The sequence below is a fragment of the Nipponia nippon genome, unplaced genomic scaffold (assembly GCF_047370975.1).
Source record: "Nipponia nippon isolate SJK-2023a ecotype South Korea unplaced genomic scaffold, ASM4737097v1 scaffold_9, whole genome shotgun sequence".
NCBI classification, from domain to species: Eukaryota; Metazoa; Chordata; class Aves; order Pelecaniformes; family Threskiornithidae; genus Nipponia; species Nipponia nippon.
Window position 1 is genome coordinate 42,372,007 of NW_028262413.1, and position 12,648 is coordinate 42,384,654.

The following is a 12,648-nucleotide window of genomic DNA, read 5'->3' on the forward strand; positions in this document are numbered from 1 at the left end:
AGGTCTTCCAGCACTTTGCTGGCTGTAAGCCTGCGTGTCACCATGATAACTCCCCAGCCTATAGTCAGGGCTCTCCTTGGAGAAATGTGCGTGCGTCATGGTTTAGTGAGCTAGTGGCAAGGTTTGTCAGCTTGTGCTTGAGTGACACATGCAAATCGCACACATCTCCTCAGGTCAGGGAGCTCATGGCAGCCTGGATGGGCTCGGTGGTGGCAGAGGACCAAGGCTGTTCATGAGTAGCCTGGGTGCTCCTGTAATGGCACTAACTGCACGGCTCATCTTAAATAACCAGCCCAGGGAAAAGACTGACATGGTCTGGTCCTGCTGGTCAGATAAATAGGGCAGGGTGGTGGTGAATGGATTTATTGGGAGGGAGGGAAGGGGTCTTTTTGCTCCCTTATTGCAACTTCAGGCATGTGGGAGACACAGGTGTGGTGGGGATGGGGAGGTTATAAAAGAAAGAGAGCTCCAGGGGTGAGACTTCCATGTAAATAGGTTGGGGATGGGGTAGGCTCTTGCTTTATTTCTCTGGAGAGAGTCATGATTCATTAGGCATGTAGGGAGTCTAGGCAGGTGGTGGCTTATGCTGGAGATGGCTTCACGGCAGTAGGTGTCCTCTCCGATCCTGACTAGACTCTGTTGATCTCCTGGGATGGGAATTCATTCAGGTAGCTGGTGCTCTCACCTCTAAGCCTCAACAGTAATGTTTCTTGGTCACTTTGAGCACTTCTTCTCCCCCACACCTCTGAGCCTGAGCTCTTCTGGTCAGTTGGTCCATGCTGGGTGTTGCTCTGTCCCAGCTTGGGTTGCATGTCAGTGCAGAGGGTGGGCACGGGACAGATTTTGGGGTCATTCCCCACATTTTCCTAAGGGGATGCTCCAGGGAGAGGGGTGTGAAGGGTGGCTCCGCAGGCAGGCTGGGAGGAGTGGAGGCTCTGGCTCTGCTGTGCGTTGCAGGCAGCAATAATGGGCAAGGAGAACCATGTCTGCCCTGCCCCAAGTGGCTGTGTTTGAGGCTTCTCTGGGCCAGAGAGGCATCTTACAGAAAAAGCTGGCTTTGAGGTAAAGAAAGGAAGGAAACGATACCACAACTCGCAGAAGGGGGGGGGGGAGGGCAGGGGGGGAAGCCCACAACCCAAATGCTGAGCTATTTCTAGCTGTAATTGACTTACTTTCATCTGTCAAAATAGAATTAAGCTCCTGTAATAAGCCCTTTAAATCAACAGGCTGCTAATCCTGTGCTGGCAACCATTCCCAGTGCCAGAAACTTCCTGTAGGAAGCTTTGCAGAGGGATTGGCAAGGGCTGGGCATCACTTTCCCACGGGAGAGGAGGAGGATGCCTCGATAAGCTCTGCTGCTGAGCTTATCTTCCAACTCACAGCACCTTCCTGGCCCTCCTGTGCTGCAGCCCTGCGGTCCAGCCGGGCTGGCTGGCATTCTGATTGCACAGAGCGGTGCTGGAGCCACCACCGGTGGCTGGCAGGTCCTGCCTGGCTGGAGGGGATGCAGGGATTTTGGGACAAGCCCAAGGGTTCAGCGCTGTCTCTCAGCGCATGGAGTGATGCACCCCTCTCTCCCATGGCTTGAAGCAGTGTCTTCCTTTTGCACATGTTAGTGGCCCGTGGGTTTTAATGGGGTCCTGTGCAAGGAACATGCGTGCAGGCTTCTGAAAACCTAGCGGGGCTCAGAGGGATGCAACCAGTCAGACCAGCAAGCGAGTGAAGTGGCCACTGTTGGTGCGTGTCTGGGATGGATATAGTACCAGCACATGGTCGGACACTAACTGATGCTGATGATGCTCTAAGTACCTGGTCTGAGCTACAGCTGAGACCTCGATCCTGTCCTTTGGGCTGGTCACCGTGCTGTGGGGCAATAGGGAAAGGTGGGTCATGGCTGCACTGAGGCAGCACTAACTCAGTTATAACCGCAGAAGCCAGTGCTAATCCTCGTCAGGGGTTGACCTCTAAGCCAAGGGCGCTGCTGCCTGACCTGCCCTCCTGCTCTCACGCTTATCAGAAGGAAAACAAGGAAGCCTACTAATTAATGATTAATATGATTAAAACTGCAGTCCCCTCAGAAAGCCAGAACTGATGGGAGCACTTCAACACCTACCCAGTGTGTTGTGGCCTGGCGAAGGAGCTGTGCAGAGGGACCACCCCAGGGCTGGGGGCAAAGGGCTGTGCTGTTCTGGGGGAAGGCTAGAGTCAATGTTAACCCTTTCCTTGGTGCAGCCTCCTCAGGTTTGGACTTGGATGGATTTAAAAGAGATTCAGGCAGTACTAAATGAACTGGCCACAGCTGAGGGAGGGGGGTGTGCTGATGCTCTTGGTGCTATAGGAAGTCTCTCAGGTACCTATAGGGCTGTCTTGACCACCTGCTCAGGGTAATTGATATGATGTAGTTTGGGATAAAGAAGGAGTCTTTCCTCAGGTCAAACTGACCAGAATCACTAGGACCTTACTTATTGATCTCCTGGGATACTATCTAATCCCTATGATCATCCTATATTTTTGCTTATGAGCTCCTTGCTGTTACAGGGATATGGTCTCCAATGACTTCCTCTGCCTCTCCAGCTCTCTCTGCGGAACATGCCGGTTCGCAGCATTACACTTTCCTTTGACAGATCCGAGATTTGTGAAATGAATGCATTTTGTGGCATGTAGCATGCAGCAGAGAATCAATAATCCACAAAGCCCCACAGAACATCCCTCTGTGCTGCAGTGGGCTGCCATTGTGGAGATGTCCCATCTTCTCCTTTGCTGGATAAAGCTACCCTTTATAATCTATCCTAAGTTGATTTGGAAATCACAAAGAAATGGGGGAAGTCTTTCAGCCAAGACACTCTTCTATATATTTTATTTTTTTCAAGGAATAGCACTTTCTGCAAAGGCTAACATCTCAGCCAACTTCAGTTCAGCTACAAAAGCTTTGCCTTTTCTCTTCTTCCTTCACTACCAGCGTAATACATTTGTGAGTTCTTGACTCCTCCTTGAACCGCAGTATTTATTGTCCTGCTCTGCTTTCCCCCAGACTAGAATGCATTTCAGTGGCAATTGAGCATTTTTTCCTACAATTTTCAGTGCATTTGGGGCATTTGTAGAGTGTGCGTTCCTGTGATAAGTAGAAAGCATTTGGTTTTGTTGTCCTTAACAGCATCATTTGAGATATCACCTTCCTAGCTGTGAGGGTGCCTTAAATGTTTGCTGATAGCTTTCTGAGTTGATGATTCTGGATAATCTGTGCACTAGGATGGAGGCTCTTCGTACACAGTTAAACTCACCATCTTCATGCCAAGAGGGGAGAGAGGCATCGGCATTTCGATGGAGGAGCTCAGAAGGAAGCCAAGTCACGACCTAAGGCTGAGGAGGAAAGCTGTGCCATGGCAGGGGGCCAGCTCGTGGCGACGGGGACGGTGCCATGCATTTTGGGGGTGCGTGACTCACTTCGGAGTGATTCTGTAAAATGTCTCCTGAGCAATTCATCTGGCAAGTGCAGTGCTCGTCTCCTGGCTGGGAAGCAAGCAAGCCCCTTACAAGTCATCTGTTAGTGTCTCCAAAAAGCCTTGTAATCCCTATTGCCAAGCAGCTTTTGTCGGCGAAATAACATGAAATGCAGGAAGCAAGGGAAAATAATTCTGTCTGGAGGTTTGACTATCACTCCTTGCAGAGAATTCATGGACATGTTTCAGTTTGCCTTGTATAATCTAGTCAAGCATTTCTCACTGTGTCCATCACAAGGGTCTCTTGGCAGTAACCAGTTCTAATCCCATAAGATTCTGTTAAGAGCTTCTAGAAAGAAAAAAAAATTAAAAAAATCTATAAATCTTCCAGCTCCTTGGCTAAATCTCCTTTTAGGGTTAACATCCAAATAGCTATGACAGTTCGCGTGTGCTCTTCACAACAGTGATCGCCTTGCTCAGGGTCGGTAGCTTGCTTAGTGCAGTTCTGCCACGTATCCTCAGAAGTACAACCTGGTGGGATTCAGCTTTGTCTCAGATGACTCTCTGGCTCGTCATACCCAAACAATATCTAAGCCTTTGCTGATTTTTCGGGGCAACGCTGCTCAGACGCTGCCTTTCCCATCTGTGAGCCATGGTGGAAACCCTCCCCTGGTCCCTCCTCACCTGGCGTCCTGATTATGCCGCATCCTTTCCCACAGCCTTGCCTTGCTTGTAGCCATGCAGGACACACGTGCAGGTTATTCTCTCTTTTGCATCCTTCCATGGGCTTCTCTTTTCTCTATCACATCAAACCTAAGCTGCTGCTTTTCCTTTTCACAGGTCTCCCAGCTCATCTTTTCTCACTCTCTTGTCTTGAGATTGGTTCCGCTGTTGATTAGCCAGTGTCACCCAGTTGTGGGGTTTCTAAACCAGCTACTTCATTCTTCCTCCCTTGTGGTCCCTTACACTTACAGGGGGTTCCTCTGAAATATCTGCCCCCGAGGACTCGTGCCATAAAGCCCTTCCTCTCTGGTCCCACAGAAAGTTTAAGGACAGTAGTCCCGCACTCAGGTGAAGGATGAAGATGGCCGAAGGGTGTAGGGGGTGGAAATAGCCATTCACAAGTGTGTGACTGGGGTAGGAGTTGGGGGACTATGAACTCCCCGTAAAGCCACATGTGGGTTAGATCAGTGGATATCCCACAAATGAATCCTTGTGTGATCAATTATTCTCACCCCTCCTGCACTTGAGGCACATGGTACCCAAGCTGTGGTGTGTTTGCACTGGGACCCCAAGATAGTTAATTTGTTCTGGTTAATCGAGAAGACGATTTAGTCTTTTCTTGCCAAAAGAAGGGGAGGGGCATAGGAGGGAAAGGGGAAAAAATAGGGTAATCCTCTTCCCAGTTACTTTCCTCTTCTTCTGCCTGTTTTGAAATGCTTTAACTTGTGGCTGTTGAGTACCATGTGTGTTTGAAAGGGCATCACAGAGCTCAAAACCTGGAGGTGAAAAGAGTTATTTATTCATGACTCAGCATTGATTTGCTTGTGCCAAGTCACCAAAACCAGACCCAAGCCACATGGTACAGATCCAGTCTGAATATAGAGGCTTGATTTGGTGTTTGGGCTTTGCCCAGCCTGGGGATAAAGCCCTACTCTGACTCCAGATCCAGCTTTTGGAGTCAGCATTAGCATGAATCTAGATGGGGACCTGCCATTCCTACCTGTCCGGCACAGATCTCATCACTGTACATGGCTCTCAGCTATTTTGGTGGAGGTGACAGAGGAGACTTGATACATGGACAGAAAAGGGCTGCGAGAAGCTGGATGGAGGATAGCAGTTGCTCCCTGGGCGCCAGCACTTCATCTCCATCCACCCAGCAGCTGGGATACGTGCTGTCCCCTGCCAGCACCGGCAGGTCCTGTCCTTGCCCGCACCACCGCGAGTACGGATCACTGTCGGGGCACTCGCTCTGATTATCTGTAGCTGGTTCTTCATGAGTATTAATGGAAGCAGGATGTGTGTGGCAGACTGATAATATGCTTCTGACAGTCAAGGACTAGCACCTCCACAACAGCTTGTGTTTGTATCACACTTTTATGAATAAGCTGTTTTAAAAGGGTCTGAAATTGCATTATTTCAGCTGTTCTGATTTGTATCCCTAAATAATGCAGCTGATACTGCTGAAACTTGATTTCTTCATTGACCTGAGTTTTTTATTCATTTCATCAGGGCGATGGATTTTCTGTTCATTTTATTCTGCAGGTTAACCCTTACCTGGAGGGTACAAGTTACTTTAGGGTTTTCTCAGACATGTCAGGAGGTGATGGGTAAGCACAGAGCAGGACCCTGCCCTCGCTAGCGGTCTTCAAACACTGCCTGCAGGGAGGAGTTTTGCACCCACCCAGCATTTCAGCCCAAATCAAGGCCAAGCTCTGCTCCCTGAATTCAGTGGTGCCGGGGGAGGATGCCGTGCTGTCAGCGTGGTGGGGTACATGCTCCAGATGTGTGATGTGGAGGCTGCCACCTTCCCTGGCTCAGGTGGGAGCTGTGGCTTCCTAGGGGCAGTTTCAGAGTGTTTTGTCTCCTGAAGGATTCCCACTGGGCTTTAAGGTCCAAATACAGCAGTCGCTTACCCTGGGGCTGCCCTCTTGCAGGAGGCATACACCGATGGTCGGGCAGCCGGCAGCAGTGCTATGCAGTTCTGCTTAGGAGACTTCTTAAGTTTCTTGGAAACCTTTTGGAAAATTGATGTTGGTGAGGAGCAACCAGAACCACCTACCAGCTAGGACGAGACTCTCTGAGCTGCTCTTCTTGAAGCTTCTGTCCTTGGCTACCATCAAGTATTAGTTCAAATAGGTGCTAGGGCTTGTGTCTAGGCTGCCTCCTTACAAAAGATGGCCTTGAAGATCTGATGGCATTTTCCATCTGTGACTATCATGATCCGAAACAAGAGCTGTCTCGGACAATTTTTGCCTGACAGCATCATGGTTCCTGTTCATAGCTGCATCCCACTCAGGCACCAGCCTGTCTCTGTAGCTGCTTCCACCCCTGAGGGTTTATTTACAGAAATGACACAGCACCAGCTTTTGAAGGAGGTCCATGCTGTGAGAAAGGCTCTGAGAAAGGAGGTATTGGGTTTCAGGACTGCTCTTTGCTCTTCTCTTTTAATTGCTGTCTCTTTCCATAAAATGTTGCAGTTAATAGTTATGGTGATTGGTGTAGCCAATTTGAAAAATAATTACTGCCTGCTTCAAGATTATCTTTCCTCCTAATTAAAATCCCGGACCTCACATATTAAAGGTGTGCTGTTGACACAGCATCCCATGTGCACCCAGACAACCTCATTTGGATTTGCAGAATTAATTAGGTTTTATTTCCATCCCCAGCTGTTCTCTCTTGCACCAGCAATGTGGCCGCTGTCTCAGTTGGCCAGTGGTGGGAGAGATAAGAGGGAGATCTTCCTGCATAGCTCCCACACTCCCATCACAAACCAGTCATTAAAAAGTATTCCCCAGACCTCACCGGAGGATTTCCCACCTTCACTGTCCAGGAAACAAACTGCAAGCACTGTGGCATGGCCTATGTTATGGTTTGGGCATTATATATTATGTATGTCATCTGTGTGGGTGGGCTGGGACAGCCTGGAGTCCATCACCCCCTCTCAAAGCTGCAGCCAGCAGCGAGAATTTATGATTCTGTAGGAGCAAGGTTTGTCATCCTTCCCTTTTTTGCAATGCCATGCCTGCAATAGAGGGAAATACAGATAAAAGAGCCAGGTTTTTAATTTTTATTATAAGAAACTGAATTGTCATTGTTCCCTACCCCGATATTGTTGAGTGAGGGCTCACTAGCTGCGTGTGCGGAGGTGGATATGCCAGGTTGGTTTGGGTAGGGCCGCTTTTGGGTACTGGTTGCGCATGCTTGTTGCTCCTGGTAAGGCTGTTTGTGCATGCTGGGTTGCGGAGGACGGCATGCTTCTGTAGGGCACTTCTGTGTTTGACCCAGGGCATTTTTGTCATCATTAATACACTTGAAACATTGGTGGTCGCATGAATGACCTGTACCCATGTGCAAGGGCCACTTCATCATGCTGTCAAGATCGTTGTATGTTCATAGAGTTTTTACAACCTCTCAACAAAACATGAAAGTTAATATTTTGGGCAGCTGTAAGGTCACCAGTATCTTTCTGTGCTCCAGCTGGTAAACTGATAAAAGGAGAGTTTTAAGGCTAAAGTAGTTGCAGGACAAACCCAGACAGTTGTCTTCCCCCAAAGCCAGCCAGTTAATGTGGCTTGGCAGTTCTTCCCAGGTGGTTTCCCTGCTGCATGAGGATGCCCTAATTCACAGTGTTAAATGGTTGTGATAATCTCCCATTTCTCCCTGGGAAACACGCCAGGGGTCTAATGTGTTTACCCATAAACTCATCAAGGAGACTGTTTTATGGCTACCTGTGGGAGAAGATTGCCTTGGCACCGCAGCAAGCTTTGCTGTGTCCCTATAGCACAACCCATATGGTCAGGCAAGCCCAGAAAATGCTGATGCTGTGCCTCTGAGATACTGGATCTCACCAGTTTTCCCCCAGTTTCTTGCTCCTTTTTCGTGCTGGAGGCTGAGGAGACGAGTCAAGCAAGGAGGACCTCCCCAAAACATCACCTTTGTCTTTTGCTAAAGCTACAGGTGCTTGGACACCCCTGGGGGTGGGACCCCAGTAAACCCTGCCGTGCCCTTCCTGCACACCCCGAGGTGGTCACTCTGCTTCCAGAATTTGATTCACCAGAAAAGTAATTTTTCTCTTATCTGGCTGAGAACAAGCAAGTACGTTTTGTGCCTTGGTTGCTAAATTTTAATGGCTTTCATGAAAAGCTAATTTGCAGGATTAAGGCTCAGCTCTCCCAAGGGTTCCCACTGTCTGAGTGCCAGACCCTCAGGAGCCCGGCGGAAAGTGTGTATGAGGAGCAAGACACTCTCCGTGGCTCCACGGGCGACAGCAGGACCCGGGTCAGGATCCCAAACCTCTGGGTGAGCGCACAGAAATGCCACATGCTTTGCTCCACTTCCTCAAGCTTTTTAACCAAAGTGCTGCCAGTCATTCACCTGAACTCAGACCCTTTGAAATATCTATTAAAAATAATCCCAGGGCTTGAATGGGGTGCAACACGGCGGGATGCACTGCCTGCACCATCCCTGCCTGCTGTGGGGCAGCACCGGCATCAAATGTGCTGGGGGAGAAAAGAGTGCACCCAGGGGCGAATCTTCTACCTCCCACAGACCTTCTTCTTTCTGATTTTGCTCCTCTGACAGTGTCTTTCTGCTGAGCAAACCAGACAAATTGCCTGTGCAATAAATACTGGAAACATCTTCTTACAGGATGTTGATGCTGCAATAACTTTTATCGGCAGCACAAAATACAGCTGCTGATATCGTTTCTGCTCGTGCATCTCTACAGGGTGCCTCCTTCCCCTGGTCTTTTTGTCATCCCTCATAAAAACTAACGCACTTTTCAGCAGCAAGCACAGCTGACCTCCATATCACCTATTATATATTGCGATATACTATATTGTGTATCTATCTCAAGGACTAACGTTGCAGAGCATGGTGATGTATTTTGATCCAGGATCACAGCAGCAATCGCTGGGTGTAACAGGAACACAGCAGTGTGTTTTAGCTCTTTCAGCCTGGTGACCCTTTATTCTAAGGCAAACATTTTTACAGCCCTGTTGTGTTTACTGTCAGAGTAAAAATCGTCATTCGTCAATGAAAATCATCAGCGTGTGTGTGTGAGAGTGTGCCTGCTTCGAGGGGTTGCTGGAATCTACTTGACATGTGGATGGTTTGGTCGTATTGATCTCCTGGGTTGATTGGAAGATAATTGTAGGCTGAAGTACTGAAGGCCACCGTTGCAAGCAATTTGTTTTTCATAAAGGATTGCCGAGGCATGAGATGCTTCAATGCCATAGCAACAAGTGTGATGTAACCGCCAGACAGAGAGCAGGAGGATGCTTATTCATGAAGCAATCCCTAGGGAGGCTTTTTCTTGGCATGGAGAACTCTTCTGCTAGTCAGAAACCTCTCACTTTGAATTACCAATATATCTCAGTCAGAGGCTGGAGAGAGAAAATGTGCAAGACATGAGCTTCATTGGCGGGGGGGAATAACACACTTTCCTCTACTCTCCCTTTGCAGGTACTGGCTAACGAACAAGGTGCACATCAAGCGACCCACCACTGGCCTCCTCATGTACACCTTAGCCACACGATTCTGCAACCAGATCTATCTCTACGGCTTTTGGCCCTTTCCCCTGGACCAGAACCAGAACCCGGTCAAGTACCACTACTACGACAGCCTGAAGTACGGCTACACCTCGCAGGCCAGCCCGCACACCATGCCCTTGGAGTTCAAAGCCTTAAAGACGCTGCACCAGCAGGGAGCCTTGAAGCTGACTGTGGGGGAGTGCGATGGGGCCACGTAGGGTGGTCCCCGGCCGCGTTCCTGCACAGCCACGGGAGGAAGGGGAGGGGGCAGAAAGGACGAGTGGTGCCTGGTGGGGTTGGTTGTCTTTGTTAATGCGCAGAACAGCGACACAAATATATATACGTGGTACCTATATATATTGACCTGAGTATTATAACTGTTTGGTGTTCACCAAGGAAGGACCAGGAGAGATGCGGGAGCATCTGGCGTGACTGGCCTGGGCAAGACCCCTTGCCGTGGGCTTGCTGGGCTCGGAAGGGCGTTCGACCTACGTCCAAAAGGTGTGAAGATGGCCTTGGTTTTTGAGGGTATGTTAGGTGATGGGTAAACGTTAAGCCATTTGTTGTGACTGGTCCAAGGTTGGTAGTTAGTTTGTTTGGCCAAGGATGCTGGCGCTGGCACTTTTGCAGCGAGGCACGTTCTTGGCCCCGTGCTCGTGGTGGGGAGGGGAAGGGGCAGGGAGCGGGGTGGGCAGGGAAGGTTTGTTGGCGGCTCTCGCAGCCGAGGGACTGCCCGCGGCACTGAGCAGGACCCGTCTCCTGCCCAGCAGGGACCGGTGGCTGGCAGAGTCGCGCAGAGATCCATCGAAACATGGACCACCAGGCTGAGCACAGCCTTGGGAGAGGCAAAGGAGAAGCCTCCTGGGCTGCAGCTTGATCTCCAGGAGGTGGTGGGGATCTGTGCTAAGCTGAGCCCGGTGACATTTGCTCGGAGAGGAGATGTGAGGGCATCCAGAGAATGGGTGCACCAGTGTTGAGCCGGGCAGATGGTGAGGAGATGCTGAGCATGTATTTTCTCTTCCTTTCCTAAGGAGCAATTTAGAAAGGAGCAAAGATGCTGGAATGTGGCAGGAAGGAGGTTTGCTGCCACAAACCGGCACCATTCGTATTAAGTGTCTTACTGTGCCACAGTCGAAGACACTCAACATCTGTCAGGGCTCGTGAAAACCATAAGTACATCTAGCTCTTAATTCCCAAATGCTACCTGCTAAGCAGCCTGCCTTCTCTCCCCCTCCAAAAATAAGCCCTGAAATATTGGTGATAGTCCTGAGACCCAGCCAAGCAGAAAGACCGCAGGACTTCAAGGGACTTTGTCAAGCCTAAATAATTTATTTTCACTTTCTCCACAAAGAACCAGCATACAGCGCTGTATTCCTGAAGTCCCACTCTCTCCCTTCTTTCAAGCTCCGATTAGCTCTTGCTCTGAACAGTTAAATAGGATGTCGAATCTTGACGGGATGCTTGCCTAGTGATGAACATCAGATAAATGATCTTTGCCCGTTTTTTTTTTTTCCCCGAGAGAACCCAAAATATAAAGAAGATTTTATAATCACATTTGCTTTTCTCCTAAATTTTGAGGGTTTTGAGGGAAGCAATTAGATTGGTCTGATTAGCCTGTTTAATTTTCTGCTTCTTTAGCCTACTCTATTGGTCTCCTAATTAGTGCTCAGTGCCAAAATGCGGCTGAGTCCGGGGTTCAGTGAGTGCAGTTTGGGGTTAATTTGTGGGAGACCAAATAACACTCCACAGCCAAGCCTCGGACATGCGCTGCAATGCTTTCCTGGCTGGGTTTCATCACCTTTGTGCCTCCTCCTACTGCTGTGGTTTTTAAGTTAAAATGTGTACAGTTTGGGGCTTAAATACTTGACATTGTCTCTTTAAAAACTGAGTGCTTCAAGTGGTAAAAAGAGAAACTCGCTTTCATGTTTTGGGATGTAGAAGCTACTGTACCCACAGGAGCCTCCAGCCTGCTAATTAGCGTCAGATGAAGATGCCTAAGATTAAGGTATAAGCAACATTACACTGGATAAATGTGGGCTAATCTGCCACTGAGGGGATATTTCTTTCCACCTTCAGAAAATGATTTCTTTTATGTATTTTTTTTTAAACCTGTCTTTTTTTTTTTTTTATTTTTACTTGAGTTTAGTTGCACGGTAAAGCTGGGAACCTCGCTGTGAACTGCAGCTTAAGTTGTTGGGGTTTCCTGAGATAGGAGGAGACAAAGAGTAAAATTGCAAGATGGAAGAAGTCTGCAATCCCAAGGAGCTTCCCGTGATTCAGGAGTGGTTGTTAAAGCCGGATAATTCCCTGGTTTGTCCCCAGCGCAGAGGAGGGACAGAGTAGGGATGAAGCTGCAGAGTCTGCTAAAGCCAACTGTTGTATTGAGGGGCCTGGGCCACGGTACTGATTGCTGTTAGCAAACCTTCTTTTTAAATAAAAATACAAGAAATGAATTAAATGTGCAGGGGTTTTATTTTTTATTTATTTTCATTGACTAGAAGGGTGAGAAGTGGGGCAAGACCATAAAATGCCATGTGAATGAAATGGGGAGACCCTGTAACCTTCTTTGCCAGGGAATGAGAGGGGACGGCTGGGCTTATTTGCCCATCTGGGGTGGATGTCGGTGCTCTGCCAGGGGGATATCCAAAGCCACCAAGGTGTCCTCACTGTGCCTACAGAGATTACCGAGCTGAATCCAACAGTAGCACAACAGAGGTGTGCTGGGGGGGCTAAGAGGGGATGGGAGAAGGGATTTCTGGTGCCCATGAAACAGCTTCTGCGTCTAAGCACAGGCAAGTTATAGGCAAAATTATTCAGGGGGATGAAATTGCTAGTGATATTTCTATTCCCAGAATAGGTCCTGCTCACCCCAATTTTAAAAATATATTAAACCAAGAGTAAGACCCTGCAGCTATTGAAATCAATGGCTGAGCTCCCATTTCAGCTCGCTGCCA

General features: G+C 48.8%; 1 protein-coding gene across 2 annotated transcripts in view; it reads left to right on the forward strand.

The window, feature by feature from the left end:
- The window catches only part of ST8SIA2 (ST8 alpha-N-acetyl-neuraminide alpha-2,8-sialyltransferase 2), a 33,195-nt gene extending 21,049 nt beyond the window's left edge, over positions 1-12,146 (forward strand). For both annotated transcript variants that reach the window (XM_087743860.1, XM_087743861.1), the window contains exon 6: positions 9,627-12,146. In XM_087743860.1, the coding sequence (XP_087599986.1) occupies positions 9,627-9,912 (286 nt within the window). In that variant the 3' untranslated portion in view covers positions 9,913-12,146. The remainder of the gene's footprint in view (positions 1-9,626) is intronic.
- Positions 12,147-12,648: the final 502 nt, after the last annotated feature.